The sequence below is a fragment of the Lytechinus pictus genome, chromosome 5 (genome assembly GCF_037042905.1).
Source record: "Lytechinus pictus isolate F3 Inbred chromosome 5, Lp3.0, whole genome shotgun sequence".
NCBI classification, from domain to species: Eukaryota; Metazoa; Echinodermata; class Echinoidea; order Temnopleuroida; family Toxopneustidae; genus Lytechinus; species Lytechinus pictus.
Window position 1 is genome coordinate 8593410 of NC_087249.1, and position 20383 is coordinate 8613792.

At 35.4% G+C, this 20383-nt stretch overlaps 1 protein-coding gene across 1 annotated transcript in view; it reads right to left on the reverse strand.

Moving 5' to 3' along the window:
* LOC129262472 (unconventional myosin-Ie-like) overlaps positions 1-20383 on the reverse strand; it is an 86127-nt gene that overhangs the window by 63721 nt on the left and 2023 nt on the right. Inside the window, exons 2-5 of the mRNA XM_054900595.2 lie at positions 19723-19864; positions 13820-13945; positions 5921-6010; positions 3224-3318 (exon numbers count right to left, since the gene is read on the reverse strand). Coding sequence (XP_054756570.2) covers positions 3224-3318; positions 5921-6010; positions 13820-13945; positions 19723-19725 — 314 coding nt within the window. The 5' untranslated portion in view covers positions 19726-19864. The remainder of the gene's footprint in view (positions 1-3223; positions 3319-5920; positions 6011-13819; positions 13946-19722; positions 19865-20383) is intronic.

The following is a 20383-nucleotide window of genomic DNA, read 5'->3' on the forward strand; positions in this document are numbered from 1 at the left end:
TTGAATGTCGAGATCACTAATGCTATGGAGATCCTCCCATTGGCAATGCGACCAAGATCTGTGATGTCACACACGTACAACTCTCCCATTTGGACACTGAAAATATACCCCAAAACATCTCTTTTTGCTTATTCTAATCATATGACAAACGATTCATCAATGGTATAATGTTGTGAAACCTCTGTACTTGTCATCTCATAAAGAGAACACCTCACCTTGTGATAGACTCTATAAAAGTGAGAATATAAAGTGAAATAAGTACTAGAGTAATGAGGGAGTTGTACGTGTGTGATATCACAGATCTTGGTCGCATTGCGGATGGGAGGATCTACATGGCACTAGTGATCTCAATATTTAAATGCTCATAACTTTCTTATTATTCATTCAATCTTCCTCAAACTTTCAACAATATGTTTCTTTGATTTTTCTCTTTGATATGGATTCAGCTGGTTTCAAGGGTTTCATTCTCCTTTAAATTTCGAGGAAGCAATATACATGTATTTTACTTTATGAGATACGTAGGGATTTTCAGGCCAATGCCATACAAACAAGTGCGCATGCAGATCCCATTGAGAAAGTGTACTGTAGCAAAGCAAACAACCGTTGAGCGCACTTTAGCATACAAATACACCGTTGTATCTGTATCATTATGCATTATAAGCCGGTAAAAGAGCGATACGTTTTTGCTGATCGCGCGTATTGATAATGGGGTCAGCGTTGTTGTATCCCCTATAGGGCTGTTATCGATAACGTCTTTATCGATAGTCCTGTCGATAATCGCTTGTTTTTGCCATATTGCGATATTGATAACCTTTCTCTCTTTGTCGATAATACCCGCTATTATTTAGGGACACAGTGATTTTCCGCAATTTCATGGAATTCACGGAAACGGCCCTTTGAAAGTGGATTTTCAAACGGAAAACATATTTTTCATCAAACTGCTAAGAACAGCAACAGAAATTTCTCTAAAATCTCAACAAAATACTAGCCACAAACAAAATACAATCTCACCCCCACTTCGCTATTATTATAGCGAAGTGGGTGTGAGATCGTGACAATCCAAACATTTGTGACTGCACTCGACTCCATTCGATCGAATTAAAAACATCACAAGCGCAAGCTCAACTAACGCACCAATGGCAACTAACGTATGTAGAAGGCAGCTACCACACAGCCCGGCCGTGTGTTGCTACCCTCTACGTTCAAAGATGTACAGCACGATATCAAAATGGCGGATATGCAAAAGACGTTCACTGCTCAGAACAAAGTCCAAAAAGCCCCAAAATTATCGATAAAACTTCATCCAACCCTAAAATAATGCTAATAACGTGAAAGGTAAGGATATATTTATGCTAAATATGTTTGTTAAAAGATGCTATGTAGTCATTTAGATCCGATGAACGCGGATTTTAAAGCGTTCTTGGTACAGTGTCAGATACAAATTTTGACCAACGCGATTATGTTCTTTTGTCGATAGTTATCGATATCGTTAAGATATTTTTAGCGCGATATCGACAGAGAATTTTCTCAACGATAACAGCCCTAATCCCCTATAGCTCATTTCTACAAGGAAAATCTAAACCCCTCAAAACAAAATTACAAGCATGTAGCTCTTTTGCGATATTTTCTCTGATTCTTTGTTTTGTTAAGCCAATGTTAAGCACATGTATTGGTCTTTCCTACCATGTATTTTCCAGAAACTAAAATATTGTAAGGCTGCGAAAAGAAAGTGGAAATTATGAGGTTGACTTCTCTGAAATGGGTTTCGGATGACTGCTGACGATTTGCTTACTGTATCTTGACAAGGCCAAAATCTTGGATCTTTTGCAGAAATACTGTAGTCCAGTTTAAACGCAACTATTGGCACTGATTGAAAATCAAATGAAAGTTGATTTTGGGCGTTGGATTTGATTGCAATTCTTTTTGCAATAAGGATCTGGACTACAAGACCCAATTCAAGATTACAGCCTGCTGGCAAAGTCACCATGATATGGGTCTAATACGGCTGTAGAAAGATGAAGTACATGTAGAATGAAGAAGAACCATTCTGAGTATTCACGTCCTCAGAAAGATCAGTGAAGTCAATCAACCAACCCTCAGTGATAGACTCTGTTGCTTTTATGTGTAAGCACTGTTATCTCTACAAAACTTCAAAATGAATTTAAATTTTTTTTACCGTAAAGTTAAACAATGCAAGCATCCGGGAGAAGTACATGCACCTTCAATATTTTCACACTTGGGCATTTCACATCACGTTCATAAATGCATTATGCTACCAGCATTAATATGAAATTTGAGATGGAATTCCAAGGGGAGAAACACTTTAATAGGGATGAAATTACATTCTCAAGTCAAAAACAGGTTAGTCGTTGACATGAGAAAATATTTCCCAAAATATACAACTCTGATTAAATTAATTGTTAAGATTGTGCACATTTCTTTCAATTTGTTGCTCTGCAAAGCCTATGATCTTTGAGATAAGTCATCTTGAGCATACAGTATATCAATTGATTCTTAATTTGCTCTTTTAATATACTACATGAACTTGAGAACTCTTTGAATCCTCTGGAAAAGGAAATGTCTAATGAGTAAATTCAAATACATCATAATTATTATCATAATCATCATCAGCAGCATCATCATCATCATCGTCATCATCATCACCGTCATCACCTTCATCATCACCATGTAGCATATTAATCATCATCATCATCATCACCATCATCCTCCTCCTCATCATCATCAACACCACCATCATTATCATCATCATCATCATGACAATCATCATCACCTTTATCATTATAACTGGATATAGGCTTTCCAACCTTTTAAAGGTACCAGGTGGGTTGTTTCATCAAGATTTTTGTCCGACAAGTTGTCAGATCTGACATCTTTCCTTGATTTTGATTGGCTGTGAGGCACTGTTACTATGGTGACTCTCGGATAAAACAGGACTTGTCGGATGAAACATCCGACAAGTCCTTTCATGAAACGCTCCCCAGGTGGGTTGTTTCATATAGCTGTTCGTATTAAAGTAAGAGCGACTTTAAGAACGACTGGTGATCCTTTCTTGTGGTACATGGTATATTGAATTGGCGATGGTTTAGCACGTAAAAGGGTTCACCAGTCGTTCTTAAAGTCGCTCTTAACTTTATACGAGAAGCTTTATGAAACGGCCCCCAGGGTTTTGTCATCTCACATTGCAAAATTTCTGTTAACATACCTGATAATTACACATTGGTTCTCGTATTCTATCAACATGTTTCTGTACATATCATCTGTAAGAGCATAGACGTGAGGGGGATTCTCGTATATAGCCTGTGAAAAAAATAAAAATACAATAGTGTGTAAGTCATTGATGAAGCATTATATATTTATTTATGATATTAACTCACTATAAAAAAGGTGCGATATGTATATAATCAGAAAATTGAATATAAAATCCTTACATGAATATCAAAATAAAATAATTGAAAGTGTTTGTAGAAATAATGAAAATCACATTATTTGTTTTTAATTCAAAAATAGAATATTAGAATAGAAAATTTACATTTTATAATAAACTAGATTGATAATTATTAATAGCAGAAATTTTGAAAAATAACATTTGGTTGTTCAAATTCAAAGTTGGATTAGAATGGATAATGGGAAATTTACACATTATGATAATCTGGTTGAAAATCATTTAGCAGAAATCAAAAAAAAAAAGGGCAATAACATCACATAACAAGAGAACAAAAAGGGTGTACTGTACTTTTACGAATATTTCCTTCATCAGCCCATAACTGTCATTCTCAGAGAAAATTATGATGTACATGTTATATGATTTACTCTAACCACAAAAGAAACCCTTTTGACATCTTGTTACTAAAATCATACATTATAAGTCCATTATTCTCTTTTCATTGGGATAGCTCTGGCATATGCACACAAAAACCACAATCATTAATGTCAAACTTGACGGCTACACCATAGATTACATCGCAAAGAGTAGGTTCTGGCATGAATACATATTAACCTTTTAAACAAACAATGGTTGCCAGGGAAACCACTCTAGACAAACTAATAAATGTTGTTACATTTCTTGTACCTGGCAAAATTGAAGGTTGTGACTCTATTGGTTAAAAGGTTATAAATGGTTGATGGTTTCAGTTTCAAAATTATGTTCATTGCACATTGGCATTTAATTGATGATAATATGAGGAATGTGAAGTGTACTCTACCAAAGAAAACTTTGAATTTGAAGGGATGGTCCAGGCTGAAAGTATTTATAGCTTAATAAATAGAGTAGAATTCACTGAGCAAAATGCTGAAAATTTCATCAAAATCGGATAACAAATAACAAAGTAATTGAATTTTAAAGTTTAACAATATTTTGTGAAAACAGTTGTCATGAATATTCATTAGGTGGGCTGATGATGTCACATCCCCACTTGTTCTTTTGTGTTTTATTATATGAAATTAGGTTTATTCAAATTTTTTCCTCCAAGAACTAGAAAAATTGGATTGACAACTGATTTAGTGCATTAGATATTTATTGCTGCAACTTATTTCATTAGAAGGGAGACATATTATTCACCTGTATGAAATAATGAAAAAATTATGATTTTATGTAATAACATAAGAAAACGGAAAGTGGAGATGTGACATCATCAGCCCACCTAATGAATATTCATGACGACTGTTTTCACAAAATATTACTAAACTTTAAACTTCAATAACTTTATTATTTGTTATCCGATTTTGATGAATTTTTCAGCATATTGCTCAGTGAATTCTACTCTATGTATTAAGATATAAATATTTTCAGCCTGGACCATCCCTTTAAGTGCAACTTTAACCGTGATACTCTGGGGGGCATGATGTTCCCTTTCAACATTTTTTGTGATAAATCCATCACTGACTTTTACATTCAAAGTCTTTAAGTCTTGTACGCATTTTGAGACCAAATTTGCAAAGCCCAGGTACGTGATTATAATTATGCAACATGCATGTCTGACCAAAAATTGTTCCAAAATGTGATTCCATATACAAAGTCAATGCAATATGGGTTTTTTTCAGCTAAAATTCATTAACATGTGATTATATTTATTTTCATTGACAAGAGTTGTTTAATAAGATGCTATCGCAGATTTTATAAAAAGTTGGGGGTTTTTTAATGTCACAAATTACAATTTGTGATGTCACAGTCTAGCAAAAATGTCAAAGTAGCTTTCCACCCAGAAGCAAAAAAATCTTGAAATTTGAATTCCACTTCCTTGAATCCCACTGTTACTTCAAAAACGTTTGTAGCAGTGCGTGACACTCGCACCAGTCCGGCAGTCCCAGGCTGGTAAAAATTACTGTTGGGCCAGTAACTTTCCAGAAATAGTCAGATTTACTGGTCCCACATGACCAGTAAAAAAAAATATATAAAACTGATACAAATTATATTTTCTTCTCTTTTGTAAAGTATAAAAATGGCTCTGGCATCTCAAAAAATGGCTCTCTTGAATTATGTTGGGTGTGTGTGTACTGTTTGTTTTTTTTTTTTTTTTTTTTGGGGGGGTGGGGGTAACAATAAAGCAATGAAAGACAGCAAAATAAAATCAAGTCTTTTTTATGTTTTTCTCTATTTTGGAAGGTTTGGACCAGTAAAAATTGGAAAAACTGGGTATCTACTGGTCCAACGTGAACAGATTGAACCAGTAGAAAAAAAAGGGTTAGTGTGGAGACCTGGTTTGTAGGAAAAGTTACTTTACGATATCAAATTTTCATGGAGAGGGTTCCTGGAACCCGTAACACAAAGCTTAGCGACTAATTGTAAATTGTAGTCTATTCAATCAATCGTGATGAAATATTCTACGATGATTGCTAAGCTTTGTGTTACGGGACCCAGGTTCCCAAAATGTTCAAAAATATAACGTTGAAATAAACTTACAGCTCCTTGATACATATCAATCTCCTTTTCTGTAAAGTAAGGCATCTGCTTGAATGGATTGACTGATATCAGTACAGGACCGATGTATGTCTGGCGTTACGCAGTAAGGTTAAGGGTTCAAATTGGCAAGTCGGACAAAAACATTTAATCATTTTCAAACCTAAAAACAGCACTAGTATACATTGCATGAAGAGGTCTGAAAAGAAATGTCGCAGGAACAATTTAAAGGGCGGAGCAGCGCTGTGCTCCTCTGTTAAAAAAAGGAACTTATAATAATTCCACAAGATTTCGTTTGATATCGTTCCTTACAAATTTCAACAATTTTACACAACAGTAAATAATGCAGAAAGGGTATCAGCCTGATTTCACCTGTGCATAATTGAACACATCATTTTATAATATTCAGAAAAATCTTGTCATTCATCATAATTCATGAACAATAAAAGTACAATTTATAACATTTATGATACACAGCATAGGCCAATGGGGAAACAGCTTGCAAATAACTTCACAAAATTCTTGAAAAATTTACAAAATTCTTGCAAATGCCAATTCGTCTATTGCCAACTTGTCCACTCATCACATCGTCTACCTTAATATTCTAAGGCCATTCCATCCATCAACAGTTCATCTGACAACCATTTGGTCCAATAATCATGCAGTCCAATAATCACTTCGTCTAATCACAAGTTCGTCTACATGTATAACCATTTCATCTCATCACCATTTGGTCTAATACCCATTTTCTTTTCATTCATTTTGCACAATTAACACTTAATTAGACCACATGGTATATGGACTAAATGGCTATTGGACCAACTGGTTATTAAACGGAATGGCATTAGACTAAATATGAAAGTAGATCATGTGGCAAGTGGACGAACTGATGGTAGACCAAATGATAGTAGACGATTTGGCTATTGGACGAATTGGCATTAGACGAATTAGAAATAAACCGTGAAACCATACAGGCCCCAGCAGGAAGTGGAAATAGCAGTAATAGGAAACTCGGTGGGACCATCAATAGGCTAGCATTTATCAAGAGGGCCAGCTTCCTGAAATGTAACTTTCAACTCACCAGGTATACTATCGAGACTAATTTTATCAACAATCACCAGATTTGCAAACGCAGGGCATTTTATAAGAACACTGCAGTTCTATGTTTATAACACAAAATTGGCAACCCATGACTAACAAGATTTATTGGTTATGGCTAGGAAAGGGTCAATTACCTTCATTCATAGTAATAGAAAAGCTATATCAAGCAAGAAAACAATAATTTCAACTGATCACAAAGGCTTTTTCCATTGTTTCTAAACTATTAAAAAACTTTCCATTTAAATCTTTAAAATACCATCATCTTTGTTGTTTCCTACATGTATCTTCTTCTCTCTTTGCTAAGCTTAGTTTGACTGCGTTTTGTAAATGGTCTATTTGAATCAGAAATTACATGTACTGTAGGCTGCCATTCTCAACCACAACAAATAAATGAATACTATACATACAATTTACTAGATTTTAATACTTGGCCCCTCTTTCGTTAAAATACCAGTCTGACCATGTTAAGCTGGTCACCATCCATGATAAGAGATAGCTTTATACATGTAGCTCTGAAGGGCCGTCTGCACCAGCCCGAGTTTTCAAATTAGCGCGCTATTTCTGATCCGGCAAATTATCCCGATCTGAACAATCTCAAGATTATTTGTAATGGAGACAAAATTATCGCGCTAGTTTGCTGGATTAATCTCGAGGTTGCAATCCCAAGTCAATTTGGGATTATTTGCAATATAGCGCGCTATTTTACGAATTACCCTGCTAATTCGCAGGTGCAGACGCACTCAGGATTATTTATGCACAGTGTCAGACCATAATGCATCGATGCCTCGCTCGAGCAGGAATCGCTCTTCTTGTGATGGTTGAGACCGGGTTTCTTGAATCTCGAGATTAATCACGAAGAGGGCCGATCAGGCTAAAATCTCAAGATTGAGCAAAGTTGGGCTGGTGCAGCACCGCCTTTAGACACTGAACTTAAGGGATGGTCCGGGCTGAAAGTATTTATAGCTTAATAAATAGAGTAGAATTTACTGAGCAAAATGCCGAAAACTTCAACATAATCGGATAACAAATAACAAAGGTATTGAATTTTAAAGTTTAGCAATATTTTGTGAAAACAGTCGTCATGAATATTCATTAGGTGGGCTGATGATGTCACATCCCCACTTGTTCTTTTGTATTTTATTATATGAAATTAGGTTTATTCAAATTTTTTTCCTCCAAGAACTAGTCAAATTGGATTGACAACTGATTTAGTTCATTAGATATTTATTGCTGCAACTTATTTCATTATAAGGGAGACATATTATTCACGCACGTATGAAATAATGAAAAAAATATGATTTTATGTAAAACATAAGAAAACGGAAAGTGGGGATGTGACATCATCAGCCCACCTAATGAATATTCATGACGATTGTTTTCACAAAATATTGCTAAACTTTAAACTTCAATAACTTTATTATTTGTTATCCGATTTTGATGAAATTTTCGGCATTTTGCTCAGTGAATTCTACTCTATGTAGTAAGATATAAATATTTTCAGCCTGGACCATCCCTTTAGATTTAATAGGAATCTTGCTCAGCTTTTTTCTTTCATACCTAGCGGCTAGCCATAACAACATCTCATAATCATATGGGATACCGACAATGCAAGATAATTATGTTCAAAAGTATACCAAATCAAATGAAAAATCCCCATATCAAGCATTTAAAGTTCTTTATATGCAAATTTGTAGTTGATTTGCATTCAATTGGCACGCAAGTTTCTTGCAACGCCCCAAAACACTTGATTTGCAATCAAATGAAGTTTCTTGCAACACCCCAATACACTTGATTTGCAATCAAATAATACTTGCAACGCCCCAATACACTTGATTTGCAATCAAATGCATGTTTCTTGCAACGCCCCAATATACTTGATTTGCAATCAAACTTAAGTTACTTGCAACACCCAACTATGGAGCAGATGGACATTAGTTTGTACATGGCGGAATGACTGTGGCTGTCACATCTCTTTCATGGCATATTTTTTTCAGTAAAATTGATACTCAGATACATAATGCTGAAGCTGACCAAAAGAAAGTTTAAACTCAGTAGCAATAGATAACTAAATCAAACATCATTTCCATTTAAATAGTAATCACTAATGTTTAGCACATCTACAAGATAAATGCTTGTTATTGTAGTACAAATGCAGCTGTTGTTTTTTGGCAGTGATTGGAGAAGTATGTGGCATCACGCCCAACATCTTCAAAAGGCTGGTAAATGGAACTCAACATGTTTTCAGAACACAACTTATGTTTACATTCACTGTTTAAAATGATAATGATGCACGTATCCTACAAAATGACTCAACAAGTGCGCATTAAAGGAAAGCTGGTCCACTCAAATTTAAGTGCATTACACACAAATTCTCATCAATATTGTCCTCCTACTAGCTTCTTCAAAAAAAATTTCATGAAATAAAAGTTCGTTCTTGATTATTTACAAAATTTTAAAAGTAAAATGGAATATTGAATGACTTTCTTTTTTGTTTACCTGCAAATAGAAAAGACAATCTGTGAATATGACTGTACTTAAGTACGCTTACATTCACTGCTGGAGAAGTCAAGGAATCAGAACTCTTAAAGGGAAAGTTCAACCTGATGATAAGTTGGTTTTAATAAACATGAACAATATTTTTGAAGGTTTGATGAAAATCCATCACAGATTAAAGAATAAGATAGTTATAAATCTATACATGTATGTATGCAAGCAGCTCCCCCATATTTTCTATCAATTCATTTTTTCAAGGAACATGGGAATAAAAATATTTTTCTACAAGAAGGGGGTATAAAGTTAGGAATCTGACGATATACCCACCGCACAAATAAAATCGCTTTCAACATTTATAGCATATGGAAAATAGAATCCCTATCACACAATGCACATACATGTATTTCTTTATAATATTCTCTATTTATATAGAGGATCTGCTAGTAGGTGATGTCACAAAATCAAAACTATCAAATTTTGTATATTCCTTGGAGGATTTTCATCAATAGTTTTCTCAATTTTATCTTCTTTTATCAATACCAACTTATTAATGTATGACCTTCCACTGGAAAATCCAATCTTGAACCATTACAAATTTCAGGTGGTTCGAAGTTTGAAGCTGTTTCTGCAATCAGTTTGGAGTCTGCATTGGTTTATACAGTTTTAACTGGTTTGAAGTTTTCAGCAAAGTTGGAGTCAGTTTGAAACCACACTAGAGGAACAGTGATTTCCTGTTTACTAGTGAAATCAAATGGGAAATCCATTTTGGTTCTTTACCTTTCATATGAAAACTCATTGAATTTACCTTTGCAAAACCATATATTTACAAAGAAAAAACAGAATTTCAATTTTATAACAAGTTTTAAACTGAAAAATTACAGGTTTTCAGAAACAGAAAAGGGCAGCTTTTTTTAGTGGAAAATCACTGTCATGATTAGTACTGGAATTACACTTGAGCATTAGAAGTTTGGAATCAGACTGGAGTTGCAACAGATTTCAAATCAGCTTAAACTCAATAGGCTGGATTGGAGTAAGAGTGGATTCAGAGTGAATGAAAAAATAAGACGGTGAGTAACGTATTGAAGAACTTGTACATGTAGGTCTAGAGTTTTGGTTTGGCGTTGTTTCAGACTTCAGAGTAAATATTAGACCCCGTTCGTTCTCATTACGCTTTCTAAAACTAGTTTATTGGAAACCGATTTAGGAAACCAGTTTGGAAGATCGCTTTGCTGGCGTTCCCATTTGATCGCCCGAAAGTGTTTTTCAAAATCACTTCACATAAAGCAATTTTGTTGCTATGGGAACGCTCTCAGTAAAGTGACACATTTCGCATGAAATTTGAAACCTCCGCATCGTAGGCATTCTACACACATTGTGTAGAGTAGCACGCTCAAAATGTGCGAAGATCGCTTCCAAAAGAACGGTTGTGTCCTCACTTACGCTAAATCCATTTTAAAGAGGCGAAGCGTTCTTGAAAACTACATCGCGAGGTGGTTTTATGAACCGCTTTGAAAGATCGCTTCAACCGTTCTCATTACACATTAAACTAGTTTCCAGTAAACTAGTTTTAGGAAGGTAGTGAGAACGGTGTCTTAGAGTTTGTTTTAAGAGTTGATCAGAAGGTGATACGAATGATCTCCTCAAGTTCTGTATGAAGTCGTTGCAGAGTGATTTTCAAGTAAGTATAGACACCGTTCTCACTACCTTCCTAAAACTAGTTTACTGGAAATTAGTTTAGTGGAAACTAGTTTAATGTGTAGTGAGAACGGTCGAAGTGATCTTGGAAGCGATCTTCCAAACCGGTTCAGAAAACAACTTCGCGATGTAGTTTTCAAGATCGCTTTGCCTCGTCAAATTGGTTTTAGCGTAAGTGAGGACACAACCATTTTTCGGGAAGCGATCTTCGTATATTTTGAGCGAGTTACTACACACGACAAGTGTAGAATGCCTACTCTGCGGTTTTGAATTTCGCGCGAAATGTGTCACCCCACTGGGAGCGTTTCCATAGTAACAAGATCGCTTTACGTGAAGTGATTTTGAAAACCACTTTTGTGTGATCAAGTGGGAACCCTAGCAAAGCGATCTTCCAAACTGGTTTCCTGAATCGGTTTCTAGTAAACTACATGTAGTTTTAGAAAGCGTAATGAGAACAGCCTCTTAGAAATTTTATTTTGACTTTCAAAGTTTGGAATCATTAACCTGCATTTGTTTGGGTTTTTTTTCAAGTTATGTTTTGAGTTGAGTAGGAATTTATATAGACAGTGTCTATAGTATTAGGATAATTGAGTTTGAATCTGTGTGGAGTCAGTTTATGGTTAAAGTGAAGTCAGGCTTGAGCCAATTAGCAGTTAATTTTTAGAGTCAATCTGAAGATGGTTTTGAGTTAAGTCTGGTTATCTATTGGATCAGAGTCAGGTCTACTGTATAGAAGTTTTGGGGTGGTTTGGAGTATTTGGAGCCCAAGGGGGGTACTCATGCGTTTATCACATACGGGGCTGTGCCCCAGGGATGTGCCGCTCCAGTGGGTCGTTTTTTGCAAAAAAATCCTTAGACATGGGTCTTGCTATTGCAAGAAATCCTTATCCTTGGGTGGTATTCTGGAACACTGTCATAAAGTTTGTCATTTCTCTCCGAGATGTGACACCGCTATGATTGTCACAAATCGGTATTCTGAACATTGTCTTTTCCCTGTCATATCTCTCTAAGTTCCCGCCCATCTTTTCGGAAGCAAACCAATCAAAATCAACGTTAGTTCCCAGTGAGAGCCCTTCTAGCCAATAGGAAGGCCCCATGGCAGGTAGGGCATATCCCCAATACAGTTGCTGGCATCGCGCAACTACGCGTATATTGATGCGCTTAATTACAAAGAGAGACAGGGAACTGTAGGATTTTAGAGGAGAAGTAGAAAAAGAAGGAAAACAGAGGGAAAAAAAGGAGGAATTATTATGTGTGGCCTAACTAATTGTAGCATGAAAATATAATTTTGAAAATTGTCATGGATGATGAGTGAAACTAATACCACAATCTAATCTAAATAATATCATTATATGCTTGACATTCAGTCGGCAGGGTATCGGGATATTTGGTACTAAAATATATGACAAAATTTATGACTGCTACCACCCTGTCATAACTTTTGTCATATCTTTTGCTTGTATCAAAGGATTATGCGCATTTAAAGCCGTGTATTTTTGTGCGCGCTACAGAGAAGAGACGAAATTTGTGACAATTTTTGTGACAAAAGTTATGACATCCACCAGAATACCGATTTTGTCATATCTCTGAGAAAAGATAAAATATGGAGAAAAGACAATGTTAAGAATACCGCCCCTGGGTCCTACATTCTACTATATAATCCTTAGACATGGGTCCGTTTCTGAAAAAAATACATCTCAAGGAAAAGCACCAAAAATGTCTATGTTAGTCCCGGTCTAGAGTAAGAGTAGCCGGGACGCAAAATTATTTTTCCCACCACAGTTCCGGACCCCAAGTCATCATGTAGACTTGGGGTCCGGAACTGTCTCAGCATGGGGCTGTATTTTGAGAAAAATCCTGGGTACCTTCTCACAGTCAAATGACCCTTAGAAATGGATAAGGGTTTCAAGTTTATGTGTAGGTTAGGACAAAATTGTTCTTCGGGAAACGATCGTCACACCAAACTACGAGCTCGTGTGCATTTTGGGCATGCTACCCATTACACACTGTGTGTAAAATGCCTACGCTGCGATTTCAACATTTCGCGCCAAATGAGACTCCACCAGGAGCGTGACACCACTCAGAGCATTCCCATAGCAACAAGACCACTTTACATGAAGTGGTTCTGGAAACCATTTCAGAAGATGGAGGGTGCTAACAAAGTGATTGTAAACTGGTTTCCTAATTTGGTTTTATATAAAAAGGGGATCTTATAGACTGTATCTGGATTCCCTTTGTAATATGGAATTATTTAATAGAATAGCACTGATATCATTTATCATTCACTGATATTAAAACAGAAAGCATTGCAATGTGTCCTGTACTTTTTTAACTTCCTTGGTTACAACTACATCAGAATCATATTTCATTGTTGGACTGATTCCTTTCTCTCGAGTAAAGCCAAATATTCTTCAAATTAATAAGGAAGGAAATAATTCATTCTATCAACATGCAGGTCCAAATATATACATGTGTAATGTCCTTATCTTTTTCCCTCTTCATATTTCCTTGTTTAACATTCAAGATACATGCAATACATAATGAAAATGAAATACAAATCAATGGCAAATATGTAAAACAACAAATTTTTATCACAGACTTGAAAAAGGATACATAGATCAGGTCGTCCATGAAACGTTTCTTTAGATTTTCTACAATGGCACCCTCTTGAATCTTGCTGAGGAGAACCATATCCTCCACCCCGCTGGTCTTGCGACCCTGACTCTGCCAGTGATAGGCCTGAATGAAAAGAAAAAAATCAAAAGCGCAAGTTATTTCATAATAATTAGACGTTTAAACCCGAGGAGAAGGGGGGCACTCAACTACATTGTACATAAACACACACACATGCCAATGCAACAGGTTTGAAAAAATAAAGATTTTCCATTTTGTTCATTCACAATAATCCATTCACTTTAATAATACCATACGTGTGCTTTCTGTCTATATTTCATATACAGTATACTTTTATTTAAATTCATAGCCATATCAAATATCGAGACCAATAGCCTGAAGGCATGTGAATAATCCAGAAACATACCCAATTCTTCCCTTTCTTCGGTTAAATAAAACATACTCTTTTATCTGATTTGGGGCAAATTTTACACCCTAAACATGTGTACGTACATAAATATCATGCCTTAACAATGGAAAGCTACAGTGGACCCTTTTCATGCACTTTGCTGCTCATGTGTGCAGACACTAGAAAGAGTTTAAAGGGATGGTCCAGGCTGGAGATATTTCTTTAAAAATAAATAGAGTAAAATTCACAAAGCAAAATGCTGAAAATTTGATCAAAATTGGATAACAAATAACGAAGTTATTGAATTTTAAAGATTAGCATTATTCCAGTGAAACAGTTCTAAGCATGTCTTTATGAATATTCATTACGTGGGCTGATGATGTCATTTGTTCTTTTGTATTTTATTATATGAAATTAGGTTTATTCAACACTTTTCTACCAAGAACTAAAACAATTGGATTGACAACTGATTAAAGTGCATTAGTTATTCATTGCCGCAACTTATTTCATCATAATGGAGACACATCATTTACACATACATGTATGAAAAATGAAACATTTATTATTTCATGTAATAACATAAGAAAGGGAAGTGGGGATGTGACATCATCAGCCCACCTAATGTATATAGTCATGTTGATGTGCATATAACTGTTTTCACAAAATATTGATAAACTTTAAAATTCAATAACTTCGTTATTTGTTATACGATTTTGATGAAATTTTCAGAATTTTGCTTTGTGAATTTTACTCTATTTATTTAGATAAAAATATTTTCAGCCCAGACCATCCCTTTAAAATCTAATTTTAACCTTGATGGTGGAAGATCACAAACTAAGACCACCCCCCCCCCTCCATCCCCTGGCCCCTGATGGTTTTTAACTCCCCTCTGCAACATTCAAAAGTCATTCTACACTTTCAGTTGGTTTTCAATCTTTCATACATGTAGATTCATAAATAAAAGAACCATTTTTCCCATAGTTACACCATATCTCTATGCTTACTTCCTCAGGTACATGTACTTTTACTTTTTAAATCAAATTCTAACCAGGGAATAACTTACGATTATCGGTTTTAACCATTCTCAACATGCATTATTCCTAAACCACACAAAGCAGGGAGATACTTGAAGGGCTGTCACATCACTTTATGACTCATACAGGATTCTCTGTAACACCGTTCTCACTACCATCCTAAAACTAGTTTACTGGAAACTAGTTTAACGTGTAATGAGAACGGTCGGAGCGGTCTTGGAAGCGATCTTCCAAAACGGTTCAGAAAACCACCTGACGATGTAGTTTTGAAGATCGCTTTGCCTCGTTAAACTGGTTTTAGCGTAAGTGAGGACACAACCATTCTTCGGGAAGCAATCTTCGCAAATTTCGAGCGCGCCACTACACACTGTATGTGGAATGCCTACGCTGCGGTTTCAAATTTTGCGCAAGAGTGCTCCCATGGCAACAAGACCGCTTTACGTGAAGTGGTTTTGAAAACCACTTTCGGGAGATCAAATGGAAATGCTCACAAAGCGATCTTCCAACCTGGTTTCCTGAACCGATTTCCAGTAAACTACATGTAGTTTTAGAAAGTATAATGAGAACGGTGTCTGTATGTTCCCCATATATTCAGGAATTTGATGGCTATATTTGTCACTAATGCCCTTGATTACTGAGGAAACCTGTGTGACAATGGTCACATTATAAAGAGAACCCTCAAAACCAACTTCCTATGATAGCACATGACAGGCCTGAATCAATGGACGATTGCAGTTGACAATTGAAGTTTCAAATAACTTTTATTCTTTTATAGATCAGTTTGATTGAGTACCAGCCAAAGCTATTACATCTGTGTGTGATTCATTCAAGAGGATTTTACACCCACCGGATAACAAAAAGAAAATTTGACAGTGTGGTTCCAAGCAAAGTATTTTCTACATGGTACCCCAAAAGAAAATACCTGCAAGTTTTAATTGCCCATGTAGTTATTATTCAAAATTATGAGAACTTTTGAATAAATTCAGGTAATAATTTTGCTTTACAAATTTGAATAGCATTTTTGGTCATAAGAGAAAAGCTCCCAACTAAAGTAATATACAGTCCTCTGTACAGTCTTTCAAAAATGTGGAGCAAATTGCAATGCAATACCAGAAAAATTATTTTCTGAATTTCTGCAAGGCAAGGAAAATTACCTCGGGCTCCAGGCAATTTCACCCCAGAAATGCTCAAAAGAGCCCTTTAAAAAAAAAAAAACATTCACTCCTATGTTGCTAGTTTAGGCAGTTAGGCTGTAAAAAGTAGTACACTGTATATTTTTGGCCGCTTCAATGTCTCTTCTGAAGGGATGTTATACAGTGCGTATCAAAAAAAAGTTTACACTTAGAAAAAATCCTGTAAAATTATACATTTGTAATATCCTGAAGATTTTTTCACATTTTAAGTTTGGTACAGAATCATTTAAGCAAATGACGATGTAACTGTCAAAAAATATTTCCGCTTGAGTGAGCACCACTTACTTTTGAAAAGTTAGTGAAAAATGATTTGCGCAGAACTTTGAAATAGTAATAATCATGAAGAACACCATGAATTTAGCTAGTAAAATTGATTTGAAGATATCTTTTACCTTTTTAACTTGTTTCCTTGCCCAAAACACTTCGAAGAGTGCATTGCGCCCCACCCCACTCCCCCACACACCGAGGCCATCGTGACGATATTTGCTTTGCACTAAGATGTGATTTACATGAAATGGCTTAGGCTTGATTTTCATTTTGTTAATCATTGTCAAGCTTGGAAAAAGTGTGGAGAAACAAGTATTAAATGAAAAATGAAATGTAAACCCACTTTAAATGATAAAAACTTAGTGAAAAAATGCTGGAGATGTCTGATATAAACTTTTGTTCAGACTTAGTTATGTCCTCAGATCCAGCTGGCACAAAAGTGTAAAGGTTGTGCTTACTAAGTGTTGAAATTTCAATTTGGGTGGCAAAATTGTTACAAAATGCTTGAATGTATCCATTTATTATAATTGACAAAAAGTGCAATGGGAAATGTATGAGAAATGTTTCGCAGGGTAAGTTTGATTTCGCCCTTTCCCCTTGACACAGCGTGAAAACAAGCATTTCTGCGCAAACAGATTTCTGCGAGCTTTACAAAAATGGACAGTGCTCACTCAAGTGTAACATTCTGTCAAAACTTTTACTTTCATTGGATAGATGAGACCCAAACACAAGATTATATGTGAAAAAATTACCCACATGTTGTATATCTTTTAATTCCCAGGGCTTTTTCAAAGTGTAAACTTTTTTTTTATACGCACTGTATTCGCAGTTTGAAAATAAAATACAAGATTGTTATTCAGGCAGGGCAGACAATAATGGGAAATTGTGCATCCTTTGTGTATGAATGCGAGAGCATTGTTGCCGAGTTATAATCTATTGGCACTTTATCTCTTTGAGGGGGTATGAATGAATGATATTCTGGTATTTTGAGGCGTGAACAAGTTCTCATAATTTACACGTATTATTGTAATCAGATTGGTATGAAAGCGTCTTCTAACTGCATCATATTTTTGGTGACAGTCAAAGTACATTCACTCATTTCTAGTCTACAATAAAATTGCAATGCAATTGATGTCTCATGATTTACAGGCCTGAATGGGGCATACTTGGTGGGTGTTTTATAAAGCTGTTCGCAAGTTACGAATGACCTTACACACGATTGGTGACCCTTTCCTGACTTAGCACCTACACATGTAATAACACGTTCCAGTCATCCGTAAAGTTGTGCGTAACTTTACAAACAGCTTTAAGAAACACTCATCTGTACAGATCTACACATAGCCTGAATGGCCCGAATTCACAAAGGTAGATTTTAAAACCATCAGTTGAACCCATGGTATGCAGATTTCCGGTATAATTACTCTTATTTTATACTGCGTGTATAAAAAACAATGTCCAATGCTAATGCACGTTTTGTCACAGCGCGCAAAATTGACGCCTGCCCTGTTGCCGTGGAACCACGGCATGGAGTCCACTCCATGATTCCAATATTCATGAGTCCACCATTTTGAATTAATGAGTCCAAGAGCTCTTCAAATAGTGGCCTCATTAATAAATAGCGTTCTTAACCATGGCAACAGGTGCCAATTTGGCACACTGTGACAAAAGCGCGCATCAGCATTGGACATTTTTTTAAGATACGCAGTTATACAGCATATCTGCATAAACCATGGGTTCAGCCGATCGTTTTAAAACCACCTTTGTGAATTCGGGCCAAAATGTTTCTGGAAAAACCCATTCAATTGCAAAGGGGCAAATAAAAGAAATTCAAGATTAACAATATATCTAGAGAGAGCAGTCATCTGATGAATTTTTATACATTTATAGTTTAAAAGGGGAGGGTTTATCTTAGTTTTGTACCCAGGGTTTTGGATCCCTCGCATATACAGTACAGTATACATTTCTATGTGAATTTTATTATGTACATGTATAAAACTAAACTCAGTTTATTTTTCTGATATGCTCGAGTTTTAAATAAATTTTCATTTTTAAATTTCATACTTTTGTGGAAATAAATGATTTGATTTGAAGTGATTTGCAGTTCATCCACATGTCAAGTTGGTTTACTTTAGAAGCAGAAAAATTATAGAAACATATTAATGAAAGTTTGATGACCAAACAACCAAAGAATATCTCTAGAATTTTTAGACATTTTTCTGCTATTAACCAACTTGATATTAATACCAGTTAAACTACTAAACTTCTCCTTTAAATTGACATAAATTGGCATGTAACAAGTTCTGAGAACCCCCCCCCCCAAAAAAAAAATAATAATAATAAATTAAAGTAAAATTTAAAAATTAAAGAAATAAATAGATGAATGAATGAATGAACGAATGAACGAATGAACAAACAAACGAACGAACGAATGAACGAACATATAAATAAGATTAAAAAATGAATACATATAGGGCCTATCAATAAATACATGATAAATAAATTCTATAAATAGACAGAAAGAGGGATGGATGGATGGATGGATAAATAAATAAATGAATGAATAAATAAATAAATAAATAAATAAATGAATAAATAAAATGCATACATTAATAGAATATGCTTGGTCAAAATGACATTGGTAAATCAAGATCATTGTAGCACTAGGGCTTAAAAGAATCTAAGGCCGTTGAAGACCATGGCCATGGACCACCTATTGACTAGCCTCAATGATGAACCTTGGATATTTTGGTGCCCCTTTTAATTCACCCCATTTGTGCTGTCATGAATACATAGAAATGTGCCCTACAGTGTACAGAAAAAGTGGCTTTACCACCATAATATCAGAATTCGAGGCCTGTTTTTTTTCTTCAAAATACTGTCAACTTTACATCAGAATTTTTGTTTAAATCTGCCTATGATCACAAAGGCTACTGATTAGTAAACCTTTGTATCACAGGGCACTATCATGCTACAAAGATAACAATGTGTAAACAGTCTTACCATGTTGGTCCCTTTGGCTTCCTGGTGATGATGAAAGTATTCCTGTAATAATTAAATCCCAAGTTTGTAATCAACTCATCACTGTCATTCTGTGAGTGATGACCTGCCGTTCCTGTCTGTCCCTCGGTATTCACTTTTCAACCTAAACGTAAAAGAAAACAAAGGTACGAATGAAGGTACATTGTTTGAAATTTCATATTTTTGGTGACAAATATCTAATGGTAGATTTTCTTGCGAAAAATCTGCACTGAATCACAGTCAATAAAAAAAACAAGGTGGTTCATGAATCACGAGTCTCGCCTGGTTTCACGATCAATAAAAAATGCAATATAATCTTTTGACCCATAAATGGCGTTTGACCTAATAATCCTCATGAATGCATGTGTTGTATTACCCAATGATTATTGTATTTGATACATAATAAAGAAATGAGAGGAAGTTGAAGGAGCTTGACCTTTTGACCCCTAGATGACCTTTTACCCCATCATTATCCACAAACACATATAAGTGGTAATACCCAAGGATCATTTGAACCAAGTGTGATCAAAATTTATGCAGAAATAAAGAAATGGGAGCAAGTTGAATAAAGACTTCAAAAAAAGGATGGATATGACCTCACATCATACCATTTGACCCCTAGATGAACTTTGACCCATCAATC